This window comes from Drosophila sechellia, chromosome 2R (assembly GCF_004382195.2).
Source record: "Drosophila sechellia strain sech25 chromosome 2R, ASM438219v1, whole genome shotgun sequence".
Classification (NCBI taxonomy): Eukaryota; Metazoa; Arthropoda; class Insecta; order Diptera; family Drosophilidae; genus Drosophila; species Drosophila sechellia.
This window is the reverse complement of record NC_045950.1, coordinates 20,423,169-20,443,644: the sequence shown is the minus strand read 5'-3', so window position 1 is coordinate 20,443,644 and position 20,476 is coordinate 20,423,169. Positions and strand designations below refer to the sequence as shown.

Genomic DNA, 20,476 nt, shown 5'->3' with positions numbered 1-20,476 from the left:
GTGATAAACTAAGAGTTTCTGTTGCACACCTCGTCCTCCTCATGAGGAGGAGGATAATTAATGCCACTTCCCACAAAACAATGGCTTTTCCATGTGCACTAGCTTGCTAACCATATTGCCCGGTTAACTTTCCGCTTGTCACAACTCCTGCATCGGAACCCTGACTCTTACCGCAGAATCCTACACACTCTCGACCACGTTAATACTAGCATTACACATTGTTCCGCCCGTTAATCGGGATTGTCCGTTTCCATCACCGCCATTTATGTCCAGTAATTACCGTGCATTGTGAAGAGAGTTAATTGACCGCGGTGGCAACAGCCGCAGACGGGAGACCGGTGTTCCACAACAAATTATCGCACTTCCGCCCCACTTGTTAACCTGGTGGTGACCCACTCTTGACCCGCTCACCTGTATCTGACAGAAGATCTCTCCGTACGGCCAGCAGTGGAACAAAGCCGGCATTAGACCGAATGGTGTAATTAGCAGACCAATTGTCAGGTCATTCAGGGCCAACGAGGTGAGCAGATAACGGGGCTACAAGGAGAGATACAAGATGTACAAGGTGTCAAGCCAGTGACTCAGCCTCCCACCTGTTGGTGTATGTAGGCCGCATAGCGGCGGTTGTTGATGACGAAGATGACCAGGCAGTTGGCCCCGATGACGCCCAGTGTGAGGACCAGGATGAGCACCGCCTCGATGGTCTCCGCAATCCCTATGTGGGCGATGAAGTTGTGGCCGGAGTAGCGCGGATGCGAGCAGCTCGAGTTCTTCACGGCGGGTGCTACCAGGAGAGAGCCAGTCTTTAGATCCATGGCAGAGCTGCAAGAATAGATATGAAGAATATAAGTCTCTTCAGAAGCTATTAAAGCGTAAGCGAAAAAAGTACAGCAGCACAAAGCCCCTTGACAACGTTGAGCAATCAAGACATGTGGAAAACTGAGATGGAATTGTCTATATGGCGTGTGACCAATCCGTCGTGTGGCCACAAAGGCCCAGTTCGCAGTTTCTTTCGGGGATGTCTTCCGCTTCCGTTTCCGCGGCGAGGAATGCAAAATGCCGACGATTTGTTACGCCATAATGAAGTCAAAGCATGTGAAAGGGAAGCCGCGCTGACGATTTATCAGTCGGAGTCCTCCGAGGGAGCGGCAGGGGACGACTAAGGCAGGAGGCAGGATGGGGATGAGTCCTGCTACCGAAACCGCAGGGTGTCACTACTAAACAGAGTGCTCTGCATAGACAATGGCGCAACAATGGGCCAATATGGCGGCACATCCGGTCCCAAAATAGCACAGTGACATAATGAAAGTTAGCAGTATAATTGGATGGCAATCCCCGTCCGCCCTGCCATTGCCATTGCTGGCGATAAATCAAAACACTTGTTCTCCCCGCGAGTAACGTTGATGTCTCTCTTTGGTGATCCGTCGGCGAACGGATGGCACGGTGAAAAATGTCCTGTGCAGCGGCATTGCTTTAAAGATTTTTCCGCTTTCCACAATCCCATTTCCCTGCTCCTCCACCTCTCCCGCCCACACGACTGTCGCCTGCCGTCTGTCTATCTGTATCATTTGTTTGTTGTCGCATCTCTTATTAAGTTTCGCCACGCATACTATACCCACTATATGCCGGGCTCCCGGATCTGCGCCTTGATTTATCGTGGCCCGTCCAAAGTCGCCAGAGAGTCGGGATGTCGCCGGGCCGTTCAGTTCGGTTTTATGCTAAGTCCACAAATCACCGCATGATATATAACCGAACGGCAAAACATTAAGCTCACCCAGTGGTCTAGACTAAGTACGCCAATGTGTCCCAGGTTGCAGGTCCGAGATCGCAATCCTAGTTACCAGTGCCCCGTTGGTGGGAGTACAGGTTTTTCATTAACAAATCGTTGTGCGGGCGGCAATAAATCCTCAACTTTGGCTGAATCAATTGGGATGTGGTTAGTGAGTGGCATTGCGACTCCATGTGTGCGTCCCAGTTAAAAAACCAATTTCCATTCCCAAGTAATGAAAGGGGAAATTCGCTTAATTCCTCCCATTGTTACGTCTAGCGTAATCGAAGAGTTGCAAGTGCAGGACCGAAACAAAGCTGAAAGGTACTGATGAAAAAAGGATACCAAAGCCAGACGCAAATGCAAAACCGTGTAATTGTTTTAAAATGCACAACGAAAATGGCAATAAACGGCAGATCCGCCTGGTAACTGGTAACTGGAAACTGGAAACTGGAAACAACCCGCTTCATGGGCGAACGCCATTAAAATAAACGAAATTTCCATGCCAAATTTCAGGAATGAAGTCGAAGTCCTGTGGCGGGCGAAGTCCCGACAGAGTCATCAGGATGGTGGGAGCTCGGATTCGTGAACTCAATTCGATGACATCGCCAGAGACAAATGCTGAATAAATAATTTGGCTGCCGGATTAGAGAGCCGCAATCCGCTTTTGAATTTACACTCAAGTAACTGCCATTAGTGGCGCTCTATTGCATATCATTAGGAAGACACCGCAAATGCAACTCGCAACTCGAATGCAGCTCTGCTGCAATCTGCCTTTGCCTCTGCCCCGTCCCGCAGTGCCCCAATCAGCGGCCATTGTGCATCCGCCTTAAGCCGCTGCCGGAGTTACTGCAGCTACTCGCCACTGGATTTGGCGAGGATGAAGCTAACAACTCGCCACGCACTCTCCTCCGGCAGCCAAATGGCGAAGAATATGCAACCGCTTCACGGTGATCTGGAGACCAGGTTATTCTATGCACTGCGAGAAATGAATACTAACTAGTTCTCGGAGAATCTAGATGTGCTTCAAGTCTTTCCACAAAATGTTTTGGTCAGTGTTTTGGGGCCACCCCGAAAAAGGACACCCGAAATGGCTGGGCATAAAAAACAATGCCACAGGAGCAGAACGGCAGGGCGCCGAGTAGCAGAACGGACGCAGGATGCGGGGACCGGAAGTGGTGCCGGCAAAGGGAAGGGACACCAATTCCACATTCACAGTGCGTTTTGTCCTCCCAAAGGATGCATGTGCGTGTGTGTGTGTGTGCGAGTTGGGGTCTGTGTTTTGGCCCTCTGTGCGTGCGTGTTAATGCACGAAAGCGCAACGGCGGGCGGAGAGGGAAAAACGAAATAGTTGAAGCCATCCTGACGATGCATTTCATGCGCATTTACACTGCGGAACTGGAAAAGTTGCTCCGGCTGGGTCCTGGTCTTGAGCCAATGCTGACATGCCAGAAAGTGGGTGTGCATGGCAGCATTTCACATGCAAATTTGCTGGCCAAGTATCCACTTTTTTCAGGTCCTTGCCGGCTCGCTGGCTTATTTATAAGACTTTCTTTGAGGCCACTCCGAGCTGATTCGTTTGACAAGTTGCCCCAGCAGCCACCCGCTGACTGATTGCCACGCCCACAGCCCGACAACCCACCCACCGGTTGGGGGCATGGCAAGTGCTCAGGAGAGATTGCGGCTCGCAATGTGTGGACTCTGGCTGGGAATTTGCGGGCCAAAACTGACTGGTTGGTAGCCCAGATCTTCCGAGTTGCTGTACATTGTCAAATCGTTTCGCTTAACTAATTCGCCATTGATTGCGTCGAGCACCTGGAGATGCGTTAATTAATATCCTGCAGATGTGGCTGCCAGCTTGAGCTCCAGCTGCCGCCAACGTGTCGTATGCGTAATCAACGCAAGAAAAGGCAAATTAATTATGAAGTGCGTTTCATGAAGGCAAACATTGTGCGTGTGTCACTCGTTGTGTCAAGCTGTGTTTACTTTTAAATAATAAGTGATTTCCAGCAGTCAAGTCAAGATGTTGAGATTGTAGGGCATGAATAATTGGCTGGCTCATAAAGCTGTTTAATGGCCAAATTAAATTTAAATACGCTACACAATCATATTCCTCTCAATGCGAATGTTTCACTTCCCTGCGTCCTTTCGCCAATCGAAACTTGTTTCAAGCACTTCTTTGTGGCGCGTCTCCATGCAACCAAATTTTATTATATTACCTCTTCATAATCGGGTTCGTTCCCAGAACCGACGGCTGATGTGTGCGAAATCAGCAGCATATTGAGTCTCTGACTCCGAAAATAAGCAGCGAAATGAGTGGAAGTGGAGCGGCTTTGATTGGCATGCAAAATGCTTCCTACTCCCGTTCATTCGTTCAAAAAGCATAAAACTCGGGGCACATCCACGTATTTGGGGCGGATACAAAAGTTGTGCAGCCAAAACGGTGCAAACGGAATTTAATAAGTACGTGCGAGGCATTTGTAATTTCATTCGCACTCGCTGATAAAAAACTTCCCCGAATAATCACCCGCTTGGCTGCAATTAAAGAGCCCCCGCAGCCATAAAGTGAATCCCCCAGGAACACATACATTCTGTATGTTTTGGGTGTTGGGGTTTTCGGGTTCGTTCTCGGGTTTTCTCCGGCTAAACTTTGCGTTTGCCATGCGTGGTCACGTACACGTGAAAATGGCGTAAATGTTTTAAAAGTTGCATCAAACTTGTTATGAAGTATTTGGCCCCAAAAATGAAAGGAGCCACCAGCCACTCCCCAAAGTCTCCAAACATTTGCCAAGAAATTGCAACGTCCAAAGAAATTAGCAGCTACATTTGCTGCCTTTCCACTTGTTGTGGCAACGGGAAGGTGGCAAGATGGCAAACGGGTTAAGTCTGCAGATACAGATACAAACACGTTCCCATTGAGGCATTTATGGGCTAATGATTTTTGAGTCTAGCTCAACAAAATCGTTTAGGAAGCTTCTGGTTAACATGTACTTACGCACAGGTCACAAACTCGTGTTCTGAGCATTTAGCTCAAAGTTGAACAAGCATTTTCCCCGACTAACAAGCGGCTTAAATTATTTTCCTGATGTAATTATTCAACATTTTTCAGTGCACTGTCAGGTTGGCTAGGAAATTCGTCCACCGCAACGAAAACACATTGTGCAAAGTTATCTTTGGCTCCGGGGATCGGGCCATGTTAGTTTTCAGGTACGAAATATAGTAAGCACACTTTTCCGAGCCCTTGGCGGCAGGTGGAAAATGGCGTTGGGAATGGGCAAAAGCCCACTCCGGAGAGGAGGCTGCTCTTTAAGCCAGGACACGCAATTAAAGCATTCCCCTCGGCTCTTTTCCGATGTTGAACTGTCTTTGCCAGACTTTGTGTCCGCAGATCATTGCGGAGAGAGCCGAAAGTTAAGGTTAATTAATGCCTGAATCGAAAGTCCTTTTTCCCCTCGCCGATTCCGCGGCTGCAGAGCCGCCGTTCTTAATGCCCGACATATGATTTCATTAATTAAGTCGGCAGATTGCAGGCTGCACTTCAGATCCCTTTCGCAGAGATCCTAATGACGATGGCGCTGGTTTCGATTCGTGGTATCCTCTTGCTGCAGCTCGCACACGGCTGGCTGCCAAGGTCTCAAAAACCACATTTAATTGAGGCTTAATTGGAAAGTAATTAAAATGGGAAATTCCTTCGAGCCACCGGTCCTTTATTCGGTTGAACAATGCCACTCGGGCACCCGCACTCTCGCCACAAACAATGCAAATAGTTTTATTGCGGCGGACAGTATTTTCGTGCTGTCAATATAAATAATTTTTAAATTGCCATCGGCTTGGCTGCGTCCAGAATTATGACTCTTTAATTTGAGCCATATGAAAGGAGCACTTTCAGATTGATTTGATTCCGCCTGACAAATGGCAGCAGTAGGGCAATCAGTGTCATATGCGAACTTAATTCATTAAATGCCCAAATGCGGCCGATGAGCCACTCATTTGCAGCATTCGGCATCATTTTTAATCCAAAGGACTCAAATGGCACTAATTAAGGGCAGCACATGTTGGATTGTTGGATTGTTGGATTGCTGGATGGATGTCCGCAAGAGGGAGGACCATCAGTCATGTTCTGGACACGGAACTCGGGCAACCACTGATGGAGTTCACTTGGCAGATCGTGTGTGGCCCATATTTCTATGGAACTACGGAACTGTTAGGCTGGATTTATTATTGTTTAATAATTGGTTTTACTATTTACTATTTGCATGGTGCACTATAACAAATACAGTTGGTAATCGGCTTTGGTGGGCCACAGATAAACGGCGACACATGTGGCATGTGGCTTGAACTCCCCCTGATGGGAGTGGAAATCGGTATACACAATCGCCGAAGGCCCATTTGGTAGTCGTCTGGCCAAATGGCCCTTAACCCTTTCGAGTTATATTCGCTTGCACGCAATTTCACGATCCAGCGCGTTCCAGACGTCGGAGCACTTGGATTCTGATTTGGTTTGGGATCCGGTTTCGGATCCTCGGGCCAAGTCGGGCAGCTGAACCGAGGAAGGGACATTTGCGTGGCTCAAGCCGAGGCGCCTTTAAATAAGGCTGGCAATTAAAACGGCAGACGCAGTGGCTCACACTTCACTGGAGTGGCTGCCATGTAAATTCTGGCTTTTACATTATTAATAACTCTCGAATATTCATTGAAAGTCAACGCATTCGCATTCCGCATTCGACTCCGATCGAATCCAATCGAATCGAATCGAATCGAATCGACTCGAATCGCATCGAATAAATTAAATGTCAACATGTGTCGAACGGTCCGCTGTTTGGTCACTTAATCACGTCGAGCGATGTGCCAATCGACTCTTCAACTCCTTTGATGGAGCCGGCGATTGCGGCCTTTCAGCATGGCCAGTAATACGATAGGGGGATTATCCCGCTTCGAAACCCATTCATAACGGTCACACCTACTCCCGAACCAGGGAACACTTGCGTTTAGCGGATTTGCTGCTCTGTCTGGCCGAGCCATAAATATTTGCACCACATTGAATAATGAAAGAGCCCGGAACCAACGGGCAGCACATGTATCCTGGCAGCTCAAACACCGCCAAAATACATTCGTAAGCCCCCGGCCAAATGGCGTACTCGTATCCCTGCTCCAACAACAGGTTGAATAAACACGGGCAATTGGAAACTAAAACAATGCCGAATTATTTGCCGAACAATGGACACAAAGCAGCCAGATTTCATTGTAGGAGTTTAGCATCTCGTCCCCTGGGAAATTGTGACTTTTTGTTCTATAAATTACGCGGCAAACCAAAATGAGGCATGCAAATATTGAATATATTCATCGCCTGTTTAATTGGGTAAACTGATCCACGGGAATTTGTATAGTTTTTATGTTACTCATCATATCCTGACTTCCAATGGATCTGCGAAGGAAGCCAGAATATTTTACTCGCTCTACAGGTGATATGGAAATTCGAGTGCTCAAAGTTGTGGCATCTCCTGCGAACTGAAACACTGTGGATACTCATGTAACGATTTCCCGGAAGTCACGTTGTGAGCCCGCCCAAGTGTAATTGCCATTATCCTTTAATTTTTCCGGTAATCTGTGGCCATTGAGCGATGCGCAGTGGGGCTTTTGGCGTACTGACAGCCAGCGTGATTGGGTTTTAATGAAGCTGCATCGTGGCTGGCGGAAAGCAAAAGGCCAACGACCAAAGACCAGCGAAGATTAATGAATGTGGCGGACCCAATTGAGAGGTCGTTGGATTCCAACCTCGATACAACTGACGCATCCGAGGCTGCACTCGAGTTGGCTCTGCGCTCGCTGGGCTTTTCCTAAATTTCCCAATTTTCCGCCCAATCCACTGCGACCTCTGCTCATTTGCCGCAATTGCATGCAATTTAATTTAGGTGGAATATGGGTAAACTGGAATTAATATTCGCACACACACGCACAACGACCGGAAATGTTTTATGGTGCCGAGCTGCTCCTGAGCCTCCTCAGCTTCTGCACAACGATCAAAATGAAGTCCGTGCCCAGGGTCATGTGGATTTCGCCCATATTGGAGCGAATCCGCATGAAGGTTATGTCGTTCGAGGGGTCCAGATCCCTGACCACGTTGCGGGCCATGAAGAGCAGCGGCTTCAGGTTGGAGACGAACAGGAAGGTGCGTCTCTGGCTGCAGGTGGATCGGAGCGGTACTCCGTGGCTATCCAAGATCATGATGTCTCGGGCTCCGCGATGGGCGAAGAGATTGACGAACGCATCTCCATCGTAGGATCGACTGCGACTAGGGGATGGGCAAATGCGGAGCTGGTCAAGAGGTCTGAAGCTGTGAACGATTACGGGTTCCAACTTACGTAACTGCCTTCTTTACCACTTGAGTGGATTTGCGCTGATTTTCAGTTACCGACAGCCTCGAACTTCTGGACATTTTCGGGCTTCACAAATGTAACTAGTAGTGAGTAGAAGTAGTAGTGTCCTCTACCCAGCCAACTAGGTTTTGACCTATTTGATTTGATGATGCAGGAATCAGAGCCTACTATCATTATGAGTTCAGCAAACTCAGGTTGTCAGCAGCAGATAAAGGAGGAATCTTCCCTGAGCACAATTTCAGCAAAACTACGGACTTAGGGTCTAAACCGCACTGTTGTCAATTTATTTAGCAATACTTTGCAAGCTGATTTGAAAGTTATAAACAATATCTGATTTATATGGGAATGCGGGTGCGCAAGTAGCTGAGCAGCGCCGAAGTCCCCATCGATAGAATCTGGTGGCGAGGCTGGCGGAAGGGATTTCCCCACAGCTCCAATTCCCTGAGATTCTGCATTTTGCCCAAGATCGGCGGCACTATTTCGATGTCATTGTTCCCCAAGTTCAATATCTTCAGTTCCCGCATTCCGCCCAGGCCCGATTCACTAGCATCAATGGCACGGATCTGGTTGTCGTGGGCCGACAAGGACTCCAGCCTCTCCAGCTCGTAGATGCAGCGTGGCAACTGGCGGAAGCGATTGTGTGAGATGTCCAGATTGCGGAGCAGCTGCAGTCCGCCCAACTCCATGGGCAAGTCGCACAGGAGATTGTTGGAGAGGCTCAGGTCAGTCAACTTCGAGTACTGCGAGATGTTGGTGGGAACGAAGGAGATCTGGTTCTTGTTCAGGACCAACTGGGTGAGGTGCTCGGAGAGCAAGGGCAGGTCCTTGGGCATCTCGCGCAGCCTGTTGCCATCCAAGCTGACGATGTTCACCAGCTCCTGTTGGGCTGCCTCGAGTACCTCCATGGGCACCTCGCTGATCTGAGCCTTTGACACCCTAAGGATCCGCGTGTTCCTCATGTGGTACTTGTCCGGAAACGGCCACTGACTTCCCTCCGCTTCCGTTTCGTCCCTTCCGCCCTGCAGCCTGGGGCTGTTCAATCCATCACAAGCCATATACATGTCGTGGATTTCCTACTACCGAATGAATCGATTCCGTAAAGAAGTTGAATTGAGCAAACTTACTGAATTTTAGAAAAATTATATAAAGCTTTGTGACTTGCTTCGCCTGATTCAAACGGAAAACTAAAATATATAAGTATACTGCTGTGAAGGAGCAAACATATGATGAGCTGACAGCATTTTCAAAGGGATTGTGTTCCATCAATTCCACATTTAAGATACTTGGAATATATGTATTTATGGACATTAACCATTTATTTGTGGTTTACAGTAGCTTTAAGTGGAATGTTATGACTTATGAGATAGAATCTAGCAATATGTTCCTAATTAATTTTCTTCGAAAATTTATGAGTAGATCCCAACTATCTACTGGGAATTTTACATCTTTCAGATCACTCCACAGTCCGTCAGCGAGATCAAGTTGTGGCTCATGGGCAGGTGTCCGACGGCCACCTGAATCCTCTCCAGGAGCTGCATGCCCTTGCGAACCTTCCCGAAGGCGATCCTCCTGCCGTTGAGAATGGACAGGGGCTTAAAGCTGATGGTGAAGTTGACGGCAGTCCGGGCGTTTCCCCTCACATAGCGACTGGGAAAGGAGAGGATTCCGGCGTCCACTCCGTGGTTCAGCACCTCGAAGTCGTGCTCGATATTGGTCAGCTCGGTGCTTCTCTGCGGGTCCATGGCCAGTCGTCCCTCCATCCAAATGGGCGCCAGGGCGCGGTTGAATACGATGGCGCTGCTGTTGTTCTGGGTGCAGATCCTCATGAATTCCAGCACCACCTGCGGACAGGCCTCGGTGAAGAGCTGGATGATCAGCCTGCCCTGGATGCGGGCTTCCCGCACCTCGATGTCCAGGTAGATTTGCGGACGCAGCAGCTTGCACAGAACGCCCACGTCGCACTGGTCCATCAAGTTCTCGTAGCGATGGAGCACGTGCAGGGGAATCTCGCAGCTGAAGGAGCCAGATGACTTGGGCTTGTAGCGCTTTGACTTGCCCGCCTCCGGGTCAAACAGCCCGCCTCCCTTGTGGAACTCCTTGTTCTTCTCCAGCTGGCGGCGCTCCTTCTCCCGGGCCAAGTTGGCATTCCGCCACCTGCCAGCCGCCAGTCGCTCCGGCGACTTGGTGAAGGTCCGCAGAGTGTTGTTGCTCTTCTTGTAGAGTGCGGTCAGCATCTCCATGTAGGACAGCTCCATGCCATTGCCCTCGATCTGGACCTTCGGGGGCGGCAGATAGGTGTTGACCTTGCCCTTGATGTTGGACATTCGATCGCGGTGCTGACGGTACAGCTCCCGCTGCTCGTTCATCACTATGTGGGATCGGGTCTTGGGCATCGTCCTCCGGGAAGTGGGCACGGGGATCAGGCGCTGGTGGTGCCTGTAGTTGCTCTCCAGCTCCTGCCTCTTCACATTGAAGGTGTGCTTGGGCCGGGACTCCTCTACCTGGCCATCCAAGCCCACCAGGTTGGGATTGTGGGTGTTGTACACCGGATTGGTCATTGTGTAGGGTCCGCGAGTTACTGCCGCCACGTAGGGCGTCATGGAGCTGGGGATCTGGGGAATCTTGCCCCGGGAAGCCTGTGGCGCATCTCCGCGGATGAACATTGTGGCTAACTCGTCCAAAATCAATGTACTCTATATACTTGAATTTGAAATGACTAAGCGGGTTCGGGTTGTACGTGTGGGGGTAAGAAAAGTTTGACTGATGGGATTTGGAGGGAATGGGAATGGGTCGAACTAACTGGCACGGGTCACCTGGATTGAAAACTATAGCTGCGAGAGCCATCTGGATTAGAGCGTGAGCCCACATAATTATCTGCCAAGTGCCGCGGCGCGCCTGAATATTCTTTGATGTGGAAAACAACGTGAAATTGCACATTTCGGCATCAATTATTAATTCGATGTATAATGAGGAGCACATACGTATGCGTACATATGTAAAGTACTGAAATACAAAGCTCAATTTAATTATTTCCAACTATTTTGAACGGAATTAACACTGCGGTGGCCTCATAAATGCAAACTTGCATTCGCGTAATTAGTGATTAAATTAAAATCAGCAAATATGCCCATCATTAAAAGCGAACTTCACATCTCTGCCCTTCCAACTTCACTGCACTTCTAATTCCCATTGTTTTTCGGTCAGTTAGCTCCATCAACTGAATACCATTGGATACTATTGTGTCCCATGTCCACATATTTAGGAGCTTGTTGTAATCGCCGGTTAAATGGGCCATGAAATGGTTTTGACACTTTTTGTCAATGCAATCGGTGTTTTTAAGTCCGCTCAACCGTTGGCAGGATGGACAATTAGTGGCCATGGCACTTGAATAATTGTGCGACAAAGTGTGGATAAATGGAGCAGCAATGAAAAATAATAACAATAGAAACCACTGATTTGCACGGCCTTTTAATTTATAATATTTGCTGTGTTTTTTATTCATCCGAGGCCGTGTATTAAATCAAAGGCATGGCGCTGGCCGATTCAGTCCCTTTTAAATCGGATTAAGCAATATCAATAGCATATGGTGCGCATATTCGAGTGCAGATAAAAACAATTCGGATAAAAAACCTATTCGCATAGCATTAATTGATTGTTAATATGGTAAGGCTTTTGCGGTCACAATTAAATGATTAATGCGATTGTCTGCGGCACAGCACGATTGAAGGATAGACGAGCTTCGCCGGAGGATACACCCGTAGATGCATATGGTCGGGTTAGTCCGATGCTTTAATGGCCGCCACTCAGCCGCCTACGAGGACGTCAGCTGAAGGACAACCCGACCGGGCCAAGAGTGCCGAGCCAAGTGTCATTAGGGCAACGCTCTTATCGCTCAACAATCAACGTCAAAGTGGGTGGTTGGGCGGGCTGGATGGTTGATGGGTGCCTCGCCTCCATAGACATTGAACCACTTAAGCGTTTTTGTTCTCGAGTGCCACGCCCCACCGGTGCATCAGAGGGCGTATTATCATCGCAGTTGGCCCAACTTTCACCTCCACGACATGTTTTGTACTTTCTCTAGTGCCGAGCCATGGCATTCGCACTTGATATCCATATTGCAGGGTACGTCTCAAAATGTGTCAACAATAAACACACCACACACCCGCGCCAACAAGTGACTGCAATTTGATCAAACACACATGGGTACTCCATTTTATTTTATTTAACTTATTTTACCCACAATGCCCTGTGACAACATTCTGCATATTTGCACCGCAATGTCGGTCTGGGCCTGGTCATATATGAAATTCTCCGACCAGTCAGGGGTAAATATTTTAAAGCCCACGTTCCGGCCAAGAGTTCTTTAAAACCTATTTGCATATTCCGATTTGAAAGGAGCTGCACCTGTTTCCATGAGCTCTTCAGAGACAACTAAAATTATGGTCAAGTCATAGCCACCAGGCGATAAAGTGCTCTTGAATGTATACATCACTCGGCCACGTTCTGACCTTGTGGCCAATGCCCCAAGCCCCCATTCATTCCCAGCCATTTTTTATGGGCGAAAACAAAGCCGGAGCCCCTAGTTGATAGCATAATGGATCATAAATGCTCTGGCTCCGAAAATGTGATTTTATTTTGTCTGCTCCGACGCGTCTTTCGCCTCCATTATCCCAGCATCGGGAATCTGGCTTATGGAACCGAGGAGGACCTGTCTTATTGCTGCCCGGCTCCTGGATTACACACATAGTGTGTTCCTTTGTGCATACGAGTATGCGAGTGTGGCCCAAGTGGCACTAGTGTGTATTTTTATGACATTCTGTTTTCGCTCTGCTCATGGTCTGGAGCACTTTGTGATTGTCATATCTGCTTACCGCCGAAAAGTGGTGGGGGATTTTGGTAAGACAGCAAAAATCTTGTAAACGGAATGTGCAGGTATTTAAGCTGGCTCTGAAGCGAACGGATATTAAAATACCATCCGCAGAAGGCATTTAATACTCCCGCACACTAAGCCGAGACTTTCCATCCAGGCCATTTAATCAGCTCCAATTAGCCATTGCCTTGGCTCAAACGCCATCAATTCCTGGCCCGCGAGTCTGAGTCCCCATCCGACGGTCGTTGAGTGTCTGAATGGGCTGAGCCCGGAGCCATCAGTTAATTAATGCCATTAATGTCTTAGCAGTCGCTTTCGAAACCAGTAATTAACCGAGTTGACAAATCAAGTTTGGCCCACAGGACGAGCCTCCGGGGATTATATCAGTTAGCAAGCGGGCCTAATTAACAATAAGCCAAGGTGTTAATAGCCCGACGACGGCCCGAACCCAAAGGTTCGCTTCCCGCCCGAAAAACATTTAATCCCATTCGGAGACAAGGTGGAGGCACTGAACCATCGCCAGGACCCACACATTAAAAAACCATTTCAAAGGATTAGGTTTAGATTCCCATTCCCAAATCCACCCCCCTCCCAATCGACTCACAGTTGCTTACCTTTTGCGAGAGCCAAATGGTAAATTCGAAAAGTTGTTGTGCCGAAGATGAAAATGCTGAGATACACTTTTAAGTATCCGTGTAATCCCAAAACAATTTATTAGCCAGGAAAGCAAGCAGCCGAGTGGGGAGGCCAATTAGGTTAATGTGTCGAAAGAAGTCGCAAAATAAATTCCAAATATAGAAGACAGCCATAATTAAATGCCGCTAAAGTTAGACAGAAGCCGAAATGTAAGGACATTTTACCCGTATGTAAGCCTGTGCCATATTTATTTCTGTTGGGATTTGCTAGTAATTCTTAATTAAAATCATAAAACGACCAGCAACGAACAAACTGTAACTGCAAAACCATTTAAATGTGGACATCTGTGGAACGGAAACGTGAGAGTACGGACAGGACTCCTGCCTCTGGCTCCTGCAGCTTTCTGTTTCTGGAAGGACTCCTGCCGGCGGGAGGGACCACCACGAGTGTTCCTGAGACACTCACAAAGGGCTTGGCACGCTCACAGAGCCGGGCTTACATGCGTTCTCGGTGCCTTAGAATGCAGGATAACGGCCACAGAGTTGGCTCTGAAAAGCCATTTATCAGGACATTGCATAACAATGGCGCGCTGCCATAAAGGATATTCAAAGCGAGTTAAGCTTTATGATTCGAACACGTGTTAACAACACATAAAAGCAAGCAGCGATTCTGCCAAAGGCGAGCAGCAGGAGCGGATTCCAACTAAATATAACACTGAATCCAAGATGGATTTAGTGGAGCAGAAAAAGCCAAATCGCTGCCCTCCAAGATGGAAAGTGCAAAGTGAGTGCTCTTGCGGCGCTCCTAAGTCAAACACCACTCCACCGCCTTCATAATTTATACCGGAACGCAGCCAACAAACATAATAACTCTGAGTAAGTAAAGAGGTGCCGTGGGCAGGACCCCGAATGAAGTTCGCAAATTGCACGGATCATAAATTAGAATCAAAGGCAAACAGTCCACGAAGAATGAGAAAAGTTAGCTAAGCAATCGCGGTGGTACAGCGCACTCAAAGGACCACTTCCATTTCCGAGTAATGGCTATTTGGAAAGCTATCCTGATAATACGGATTAGAAACAACAAATATGTTACAAATTGTTCTTAAATGTAAAAACAGAAAATACGGATGCTTAGAACGCTTTTTCTTGCTAATTATCCCCCTATCTTGGCCAAAATGAAACCGAAAGTGGCAAGGAAAACATTTTTGTGCAGCTAATTGCCATCATAAACTATTTTCAACGTTTTTTGCTTCATTTCGACAAAAAAAATTTTGACAATTTTTCGCTTTTTTCATAAGGGGATACATCACTGTTATATTCGAAAATTTTTCAAAAATTAAAATTTTCATATTTATTTGTCAGTCGATCGAGATGTAATTACGAGCTTACAAATATGTGACTTTCCATATTTGGTTTAGTTTTTTTCTTGCTACAGCCTTTTTCCCTCCCAAAACAAGGAGCATATGGGCGAAAGTAAGTCCAAAATTCACAATTATACCGGGAATTTCTGGAGCATCCGCGTAACGTTCGACGAGTGGTTTCCCTAGCCTGTTGCATACTTCCGGCGGAAGTAATACTCCCATAGAGCCAACGAGTACCGGGCAAGAAGATCCCACCAACACATGCACATGGCGAAAAGTCAAGTGCATGCAGGGGCGGATGGGATGAAAAGCCTGGGAAAGTGGAAGCTGGCTGCCACAAAGCAGCTGTAAAATAGTTTTAATATCCGCTGGCAAGTTTCATTGTGTTGTTGCTGGTTGCCTCGGTCCCTTCCCCTGCGCTCATTTCTTAAGCTTTCCCAGTGGGGGGCCTCGCTCGGTTTCCTTGGTTTCCCCGGGTTTCCCCTGGTTTTCCTCTGTTTTCCCAGCTTCCCCCGGTTTGTCACCTGCCCTGGTAGCTGCCAGCTGTGTGATTGCACATTCATAACATTTCCCATCAGCCCCCAGCTTTGTATGGCATATTGCACAGGCCCTTTGAATTGAAGCTCATTTCTAGCATTTGGCTTGCGGAAATTTGAACCTCGGTGAATCAAAGTGCACGCCCACCCCCCACACAGCCAGCCCGTTTGGTCCCATCTCAAAGTGTCTGTCACTAAATAAACTTTGATTTATTTACACACACTTTGCACTCGAAACGCCCCTTTCAGAGGAATGTCCTTTTAGACAGGACAACTATTTTGAGTCTCGTCCTTGCCGTCTACTTTGGGATTTCCACTTTCTGCTCTGAGTTTAAGGTAGGTGGGATTGGGATTTGGGCACCTGGCCAAGCGCAACAAATCTGAATTTCCTGGCAGCTATGCCGTCCGGACAATTAGAAAGTACATTTCCAGACGTGCCGTGCACGAAGTTACATACGCAAAACTAATGATGTGGCCATTTGAGTGCATCCAAGTGGTCCGCAAGGTGTGCAAAGTGGGTTAAATTATAATAAACGTGGTCTTAAGAACCCTTTTTGCAGTTTGTCTCACATGCTCCGTTGGCACTTGACACCAGCATTAGCTATAAACTTGTAATTCTATATAAATTCAATACCCCGTTCGTGTTCTGAGAGTCTACTGTGTAAACTATGAGATAGGTGTAACAAAAGAGTTGTACTTCGTTTCGATACTTTCATTCGCCTGTATACCTATTGATGTCAGATCTCCAAGGAGCTCCGAGGCCCGTCCGATTTAAATATATAAACGGAGTCCTTACGCTGCGTAACTCAGAGGATTTTTCATGCTCAGCTCCACTATGTAGACAGCTCAGCAGAGTTGTTTGAAAGACTTGTTGCCGGATGGAGAATCTGCATAAATCCTTGTTAACGATGTCGCACCTCGTGACAATGTGAGCATGGCAGGGATTCGACATCTACTGCCATCCGTGGAAGTGCCTGTGCAGTAGTAAACTTGACAAGGGGAAACTGTTGCCACTGCAGGAGTCGTCAAGTGAATTGCACAGCCCATCGCCCACTTCGCACCTCGTCAGCAGAGGGAATCCAGGTGTCCTGGTGCTCCGCTGACAATGCATACACGTTTGCTCAGCCCGATTGCTGCATATAGATTGGAAATAGCTGCGAAGGCACCTGTTGACACGGTGCCTTGCTCCGAACGCGGCTAAATGAATTATCGCTTAACTCTAACTCATCCACAGTATCACGCAGGATTTTCTGTGTGGTTGCCTTCGGCTTCGTAGCCTCCAATGAACCACAAAATGATTTGGGCACAAAGACCGAGAGCAATCCATGGGTTTGGGAGCAGAAAGCACTGGCAAGCTGAAATGTTAGCTTACTCTTGGAAGTATTTTTCATCTGCGGTGCACGTACTCCTGGCCCCACTTGTTACCCATTCTGCTGGCATATAAGCAATAAAATCACGTAGAAATACTTACGAGTTAAACTTCTACACTCGACTTTTGTAGCCTTGGCCTTGAACAAAGGGACTGGCATTTTCGGTGGGAAAACATGAAATATTCCCTGTGATAATGGCCCAGAGTGAAACCCAAGTCGGCCTATTATTCGGCTCCCGATCCAACCAATTACCGAGCATTCCGTTATTGTCTATGCAAATGGATGTCACTTCTGGCAGTTGTGACCCACAGATGATCCACCGGATTATTGCTTTTCCCACTGCACTCGAACCGAGCACTTGGTTTAAATCAAATTTCAGAGGAAAAACACAATTTCAGCAAATAGCCAGGAGACGGAGGGGCGCCGCCCACAAACCTAATGAAGAGGGCATTCCCCGGCAATTGGAGATGCTTACCGCATCCATCTGGCTCTGATTGACTCCAGTAGCTCCGGCAGGATTGAGGACCCAGTACAATGGAGCTTCAGCAGGAGCGAACTAAAATAACTGCGAACGGATTGCCGTAAAGGGGTAAAGGGGAGTGCTCGATTGGCAAGGACGACCACAAAACGCCAAGTGGGTAGCACGTAAACCCGACTTGATTGTTAAAGGTTTACTTTCAGTGCATTGCCATTGCTGAAACTCGAGTGTCTGCACTGCAATGGCATACCACATGCACATCTAATATGCATTCATAAACCATTTAACCAGTGGAAAAACAATGCAGTTGTAAGATATAAAGGTGGGTTTTTATGGTCTTTACTCGGATCTAATATGTTTACAACTTTGTAGAGCTCAATTTCTCCATTTTCCCAGTGTATCCATTGTTTTTCCAAACATTTTGCCCGCACTTTGGCGAATGGAATTGAGATCCTAAGCTGAAATACTCTTATTTTTCGGCACTTGTTTGCCCTTCGCAGCTTAAAAATGTTTTTATTCGCTGCAGATAAATAAAATGCTGTAATATTCAGTCGCAGGCGGAATAAAAGCAGCCAGCTGGCACCTATGTATGCAATATTTATTCATACATATACGCGGGCGTTTAAATGCAAGCCATTTAAGGCGTGTTTTGGCCCAAACGGAAGTTGGTGGGCTGGTGGACATGCTCCCAGGATGTTGTTTCAGCCACTGCTGTTGCCGTTCATGTTGTTCTCGTTGTTGTCCCCGCCACCTGTCGCCCGAGGAGTCGGGAGCTGATATTTCAGCCCGGCTTTATCCAGCCTCCGCATCTCGGGCGCCCAACCCGGCGTATGAGTAATCCGCATGACGAACGGCGTGCGCGTTCGTCCCACATTTTGCACTTTTTTCGCATTCTGCAAGCGCAGCTGCCGCCGCAAGTTTGTGCTGTGTAAATTAAATTTTAACTGTGAGTTTAGCTTAAATGGAAAGTTTCCGATCCCCCGGGGCCACTGAAGTTGAAGGATGGAAGGGTTGGGTCTGAACCCTCCGACTAAGAAGCGCCCGCCTTTCTTAGTTTGGAGGCCCTAATTAAAACGCGAAACTTGCTCTTCATGTGTTTTTGTGCCGCCTCTTGATGCTTAATTAAAATACTTATACGACATGTCGTACATGCACGCGAACATATCTGTATCTGCAAATGTATCTGTATCTGTATCTGTATCTGCAGAGTGTGTCAACAGCTGCTCAGCCCACACCTGTCGTCCATGTGCTGCCCACCTGAATGAATGGAGTGCTCTCCGTGCTTGCCTCCGTAAAGCTCCTGATTCTTGGCAAAAAGTGCGCAATCCGCGCTAATTTGCCATTCCCTGTTAAGTGACACCATTAGCTGGCTTCGCCGCTTTGGCTTTTAGCCGAAGATGAGCTGCTGTCGAGCACTCAGCAAATGTGGTTAGTGAAAAAGTGTAATCCCTTCCTTTTGCGGACTAATACAGCTACCGCGCTTATGAGCAGAAATGAGATTCAGCTTTAAGGGCCATTTCCATATCGGCGAATTCCCAAGTCCACAATCTTTCAAATCCCCTGAGATATTTTAATTAAAGGACGTTAGCCTTTCGGCCGGAATTCGGGGGCTCATGGCGTTCAAGTTGGCTCATAAAATGAATTATGTTAACAGCCATCCGTTGGCGGCAAATTTCGGAACCGAACTGCCATAACCGCATTTTTCGTTCATATCACCGTTTTTGGTTTTTGGGTGTCGTGACTGCGGCTGGCGTTTTATGGCATTTCTTTGTAAAGATTTTGCGGCTGGCGGTTGCCGCATTGACGCTGACAGCCCGACAGCCCGACTACCAAGTGACTGATCCCGCCGCCATAAAGGACATTCACGTACGCATCGAGGATGGGGCAGGATGCTCCTTGGCGTCTCTCAGCCTAATGAGCGGATGCGCCCGTCGCCCGGCGGTTTAAGCCAGGAATTTGTTGTCGCCGTCTGGCTTAAATGAATTTAAGCGATTTGTGCTAAAGAAATATACCGAATTTATAGGAAATATATTTTAATAATGTAATATAATTATAAATGTTAATGGCACACTTTAAAGCTTCAAGTCTGGCCCTAATCCCTGTGTAACAACTTTCTGTGATTAAATGCATGCATTTATAAGTGGCCTAATCGCCATTTGCAGTTCAAACCGCAAGACAAGAGGTTATGAGGGTGAAATGTCACTGGCTTCGATCATGCTCATGAGCAGATTCCCCGGAATTTTCCCCTCCCATGGCTACCCCTACTGCCCCTGCGGTTACCCCTGGCTTTGAGTGACAATGTCTTGTTAGTCAAATTGGATTTCGCTTGGCTAACTTAAAGCATATATGCGTACTTTGTGAACGGTTTTATGCAGCGCTGCCACAGTTTTCGCCGGAGCTTATGGGAAAGTTGGAAAAAAGGGTTATCAGCACGCAATCAGACCGCACCCCGATCCCGATCCCGAACGGAGGACTCCGGCCTCCGGGACCTCGTTCTGCGGAGGTCTCCCGCCCCCAGCTTCGACTTCTGCTCCTGACGTTTATTATATTGCATTATGCGAACATTTCTATTGGTATTTATGCGCGTGCTTCTTGTGGCAAAGCTCCTTCCTTTTTTTTAAGGGCATCCCTACGGCACGCCCATGAATGTGGGCGGGTGTCCTAATTTGAAATGTGGTGCTTGACTTTTTATATGTATGTGTGTTTGCGACACTTGAGGCGCGGCGTTTTGGAATTTTATTTAATGTGCTTTCATTTTTCATCCCTCAGCCCGCCGTGTTATTGGCACACACATGCGCCTGTCTATTTATGAATTATTTATTTATTGATAGCGGGTAGGAACGACAACAGCAGGGCTGAAAGTACATAGACAGTTAAGTAAAGTTTCGCTGGAAACTGGCTTGACAGCCGCAGAGAACTTGTGTCGAATTATCCATTCAAATTGGCAGCGAAAACTTTAGCAGAAACTTTCCAGTCCAAAAGCCACTGAGCCACCGGAAAGTCTGGGCCAACAGATAAGTATGCAACGCAGTGACATCTAAATGTATTAGGCCCAATTCGATGGGATCCAACGAAGGGTTG

At 47.6% G+C, this 20,476-nt stretch overlaps 4 protein-coding genes across 5 annotated transcripts in view; all 4 read right to left on the bottom strand.

The window, feature by feature from the left end:
• The window catches only part of LOC6618814 (trace amine-associated receptor 1), a 34,752-nt gene that overhangs the window by 6,640 nt on the left and 7,636 nt on the right, over nt 1-20,476 (bottom strand). The window contains exons 2-3 of one of the 2 annotated variants that reach the window (XM_032715969.1): nt 594-822; nt 412-537 (exon numbers count right to left, since the gene is read on the bottom strand). In XM_032715969.1, coding sequence (XP_032571860.1) covers nt 412-537; nt 594-815 — 348 coding nt within the window. In that variant the 5' untranslated portion in view covers nt 816-822. Of the gene's footprint in view, nt 1-411; nt 538-593; nt 823-20,476 lie in introns of those variants that run through there. The other variant, XM_032715968.1, reaches the window with a different exon arrangement.
• Nucleotides 7,645-8,283, bottom strand: LOC6618813 (dynein light chain roadblock-type 1). The gene is made up of 2 exons (XM_002043026.2): nt 8,131-8,283; nt 7,645-8,060 (listed from the first exon to the last, which is right to left on the bottom strand). Exons 1-2 carry the CDS (start codon nt 8,202-8,204, stop codon nt 7,742-7,744), a joined length of 393 nt encoding a protein of 130 aa, XP_002043062.1. The 5' UTR covers nt 8,205-8,283; the 3' UTR covers nt 7,645-7,741.
• On the bottom strand, nt 8,393-9,344 carry LOC6618812 (leucine-rich repeat-containing protein 40). Its single transcript, XM_002043025.2, has one exon. It carries the CDS (start codon nt 9,204-9,206, stop codon nt 8,481-8,483), a length of 726 nt encoding a protein of 241 aa, XP_002043061.1. The 5' UTR covers nt 9,207-9,344; the 3' UTR covers nt 8,393-8,480.
• Nucleotides 9,452-10,970, bottom strand: LOC6618811. The gene has a single exon (XM_002043024.2). It carries the CDS (start codon nt 10,806-10,808, stop codon nt 9,594-9,596), a length of 1,215 nt encoding a protein of 404 aa, XP_002043060.1. The 5' UTR covers nt 10,809-10,970; the 3' UTR covers nt 9,452-9,593.

Coding starts and splice junctions, on each gene's coding strand:
- LOC6618813 (XM_002043026.2), bottom strand. CDS start 8,204: ATGTCCAGAAGTTCGAGGCTGTCGGTAACTGAAAATCAGCGCAAATCC. Junction 8,061..8,130: donor GTGGTAAAGAAGGCAGTTAC/GTAAGTTGGAAC, acceptor CCCATCCCCTAG/TCGCAGTCGATCCTACGATG.
- LOC6618811 (XM_002043024.2), bottom strand. CDS start 10,808: ATGTTCATCCGCGGAGATGCGCCACAGGCTTCCCGGGGCAAGATTCCC.
- LOC6618812 (XM_002043025.2), bottom strand. CDS start 9,206: ATGTATATGGCTTGTGATGGATTGAACAGCCCCAGGCTGCAGGGCGGA.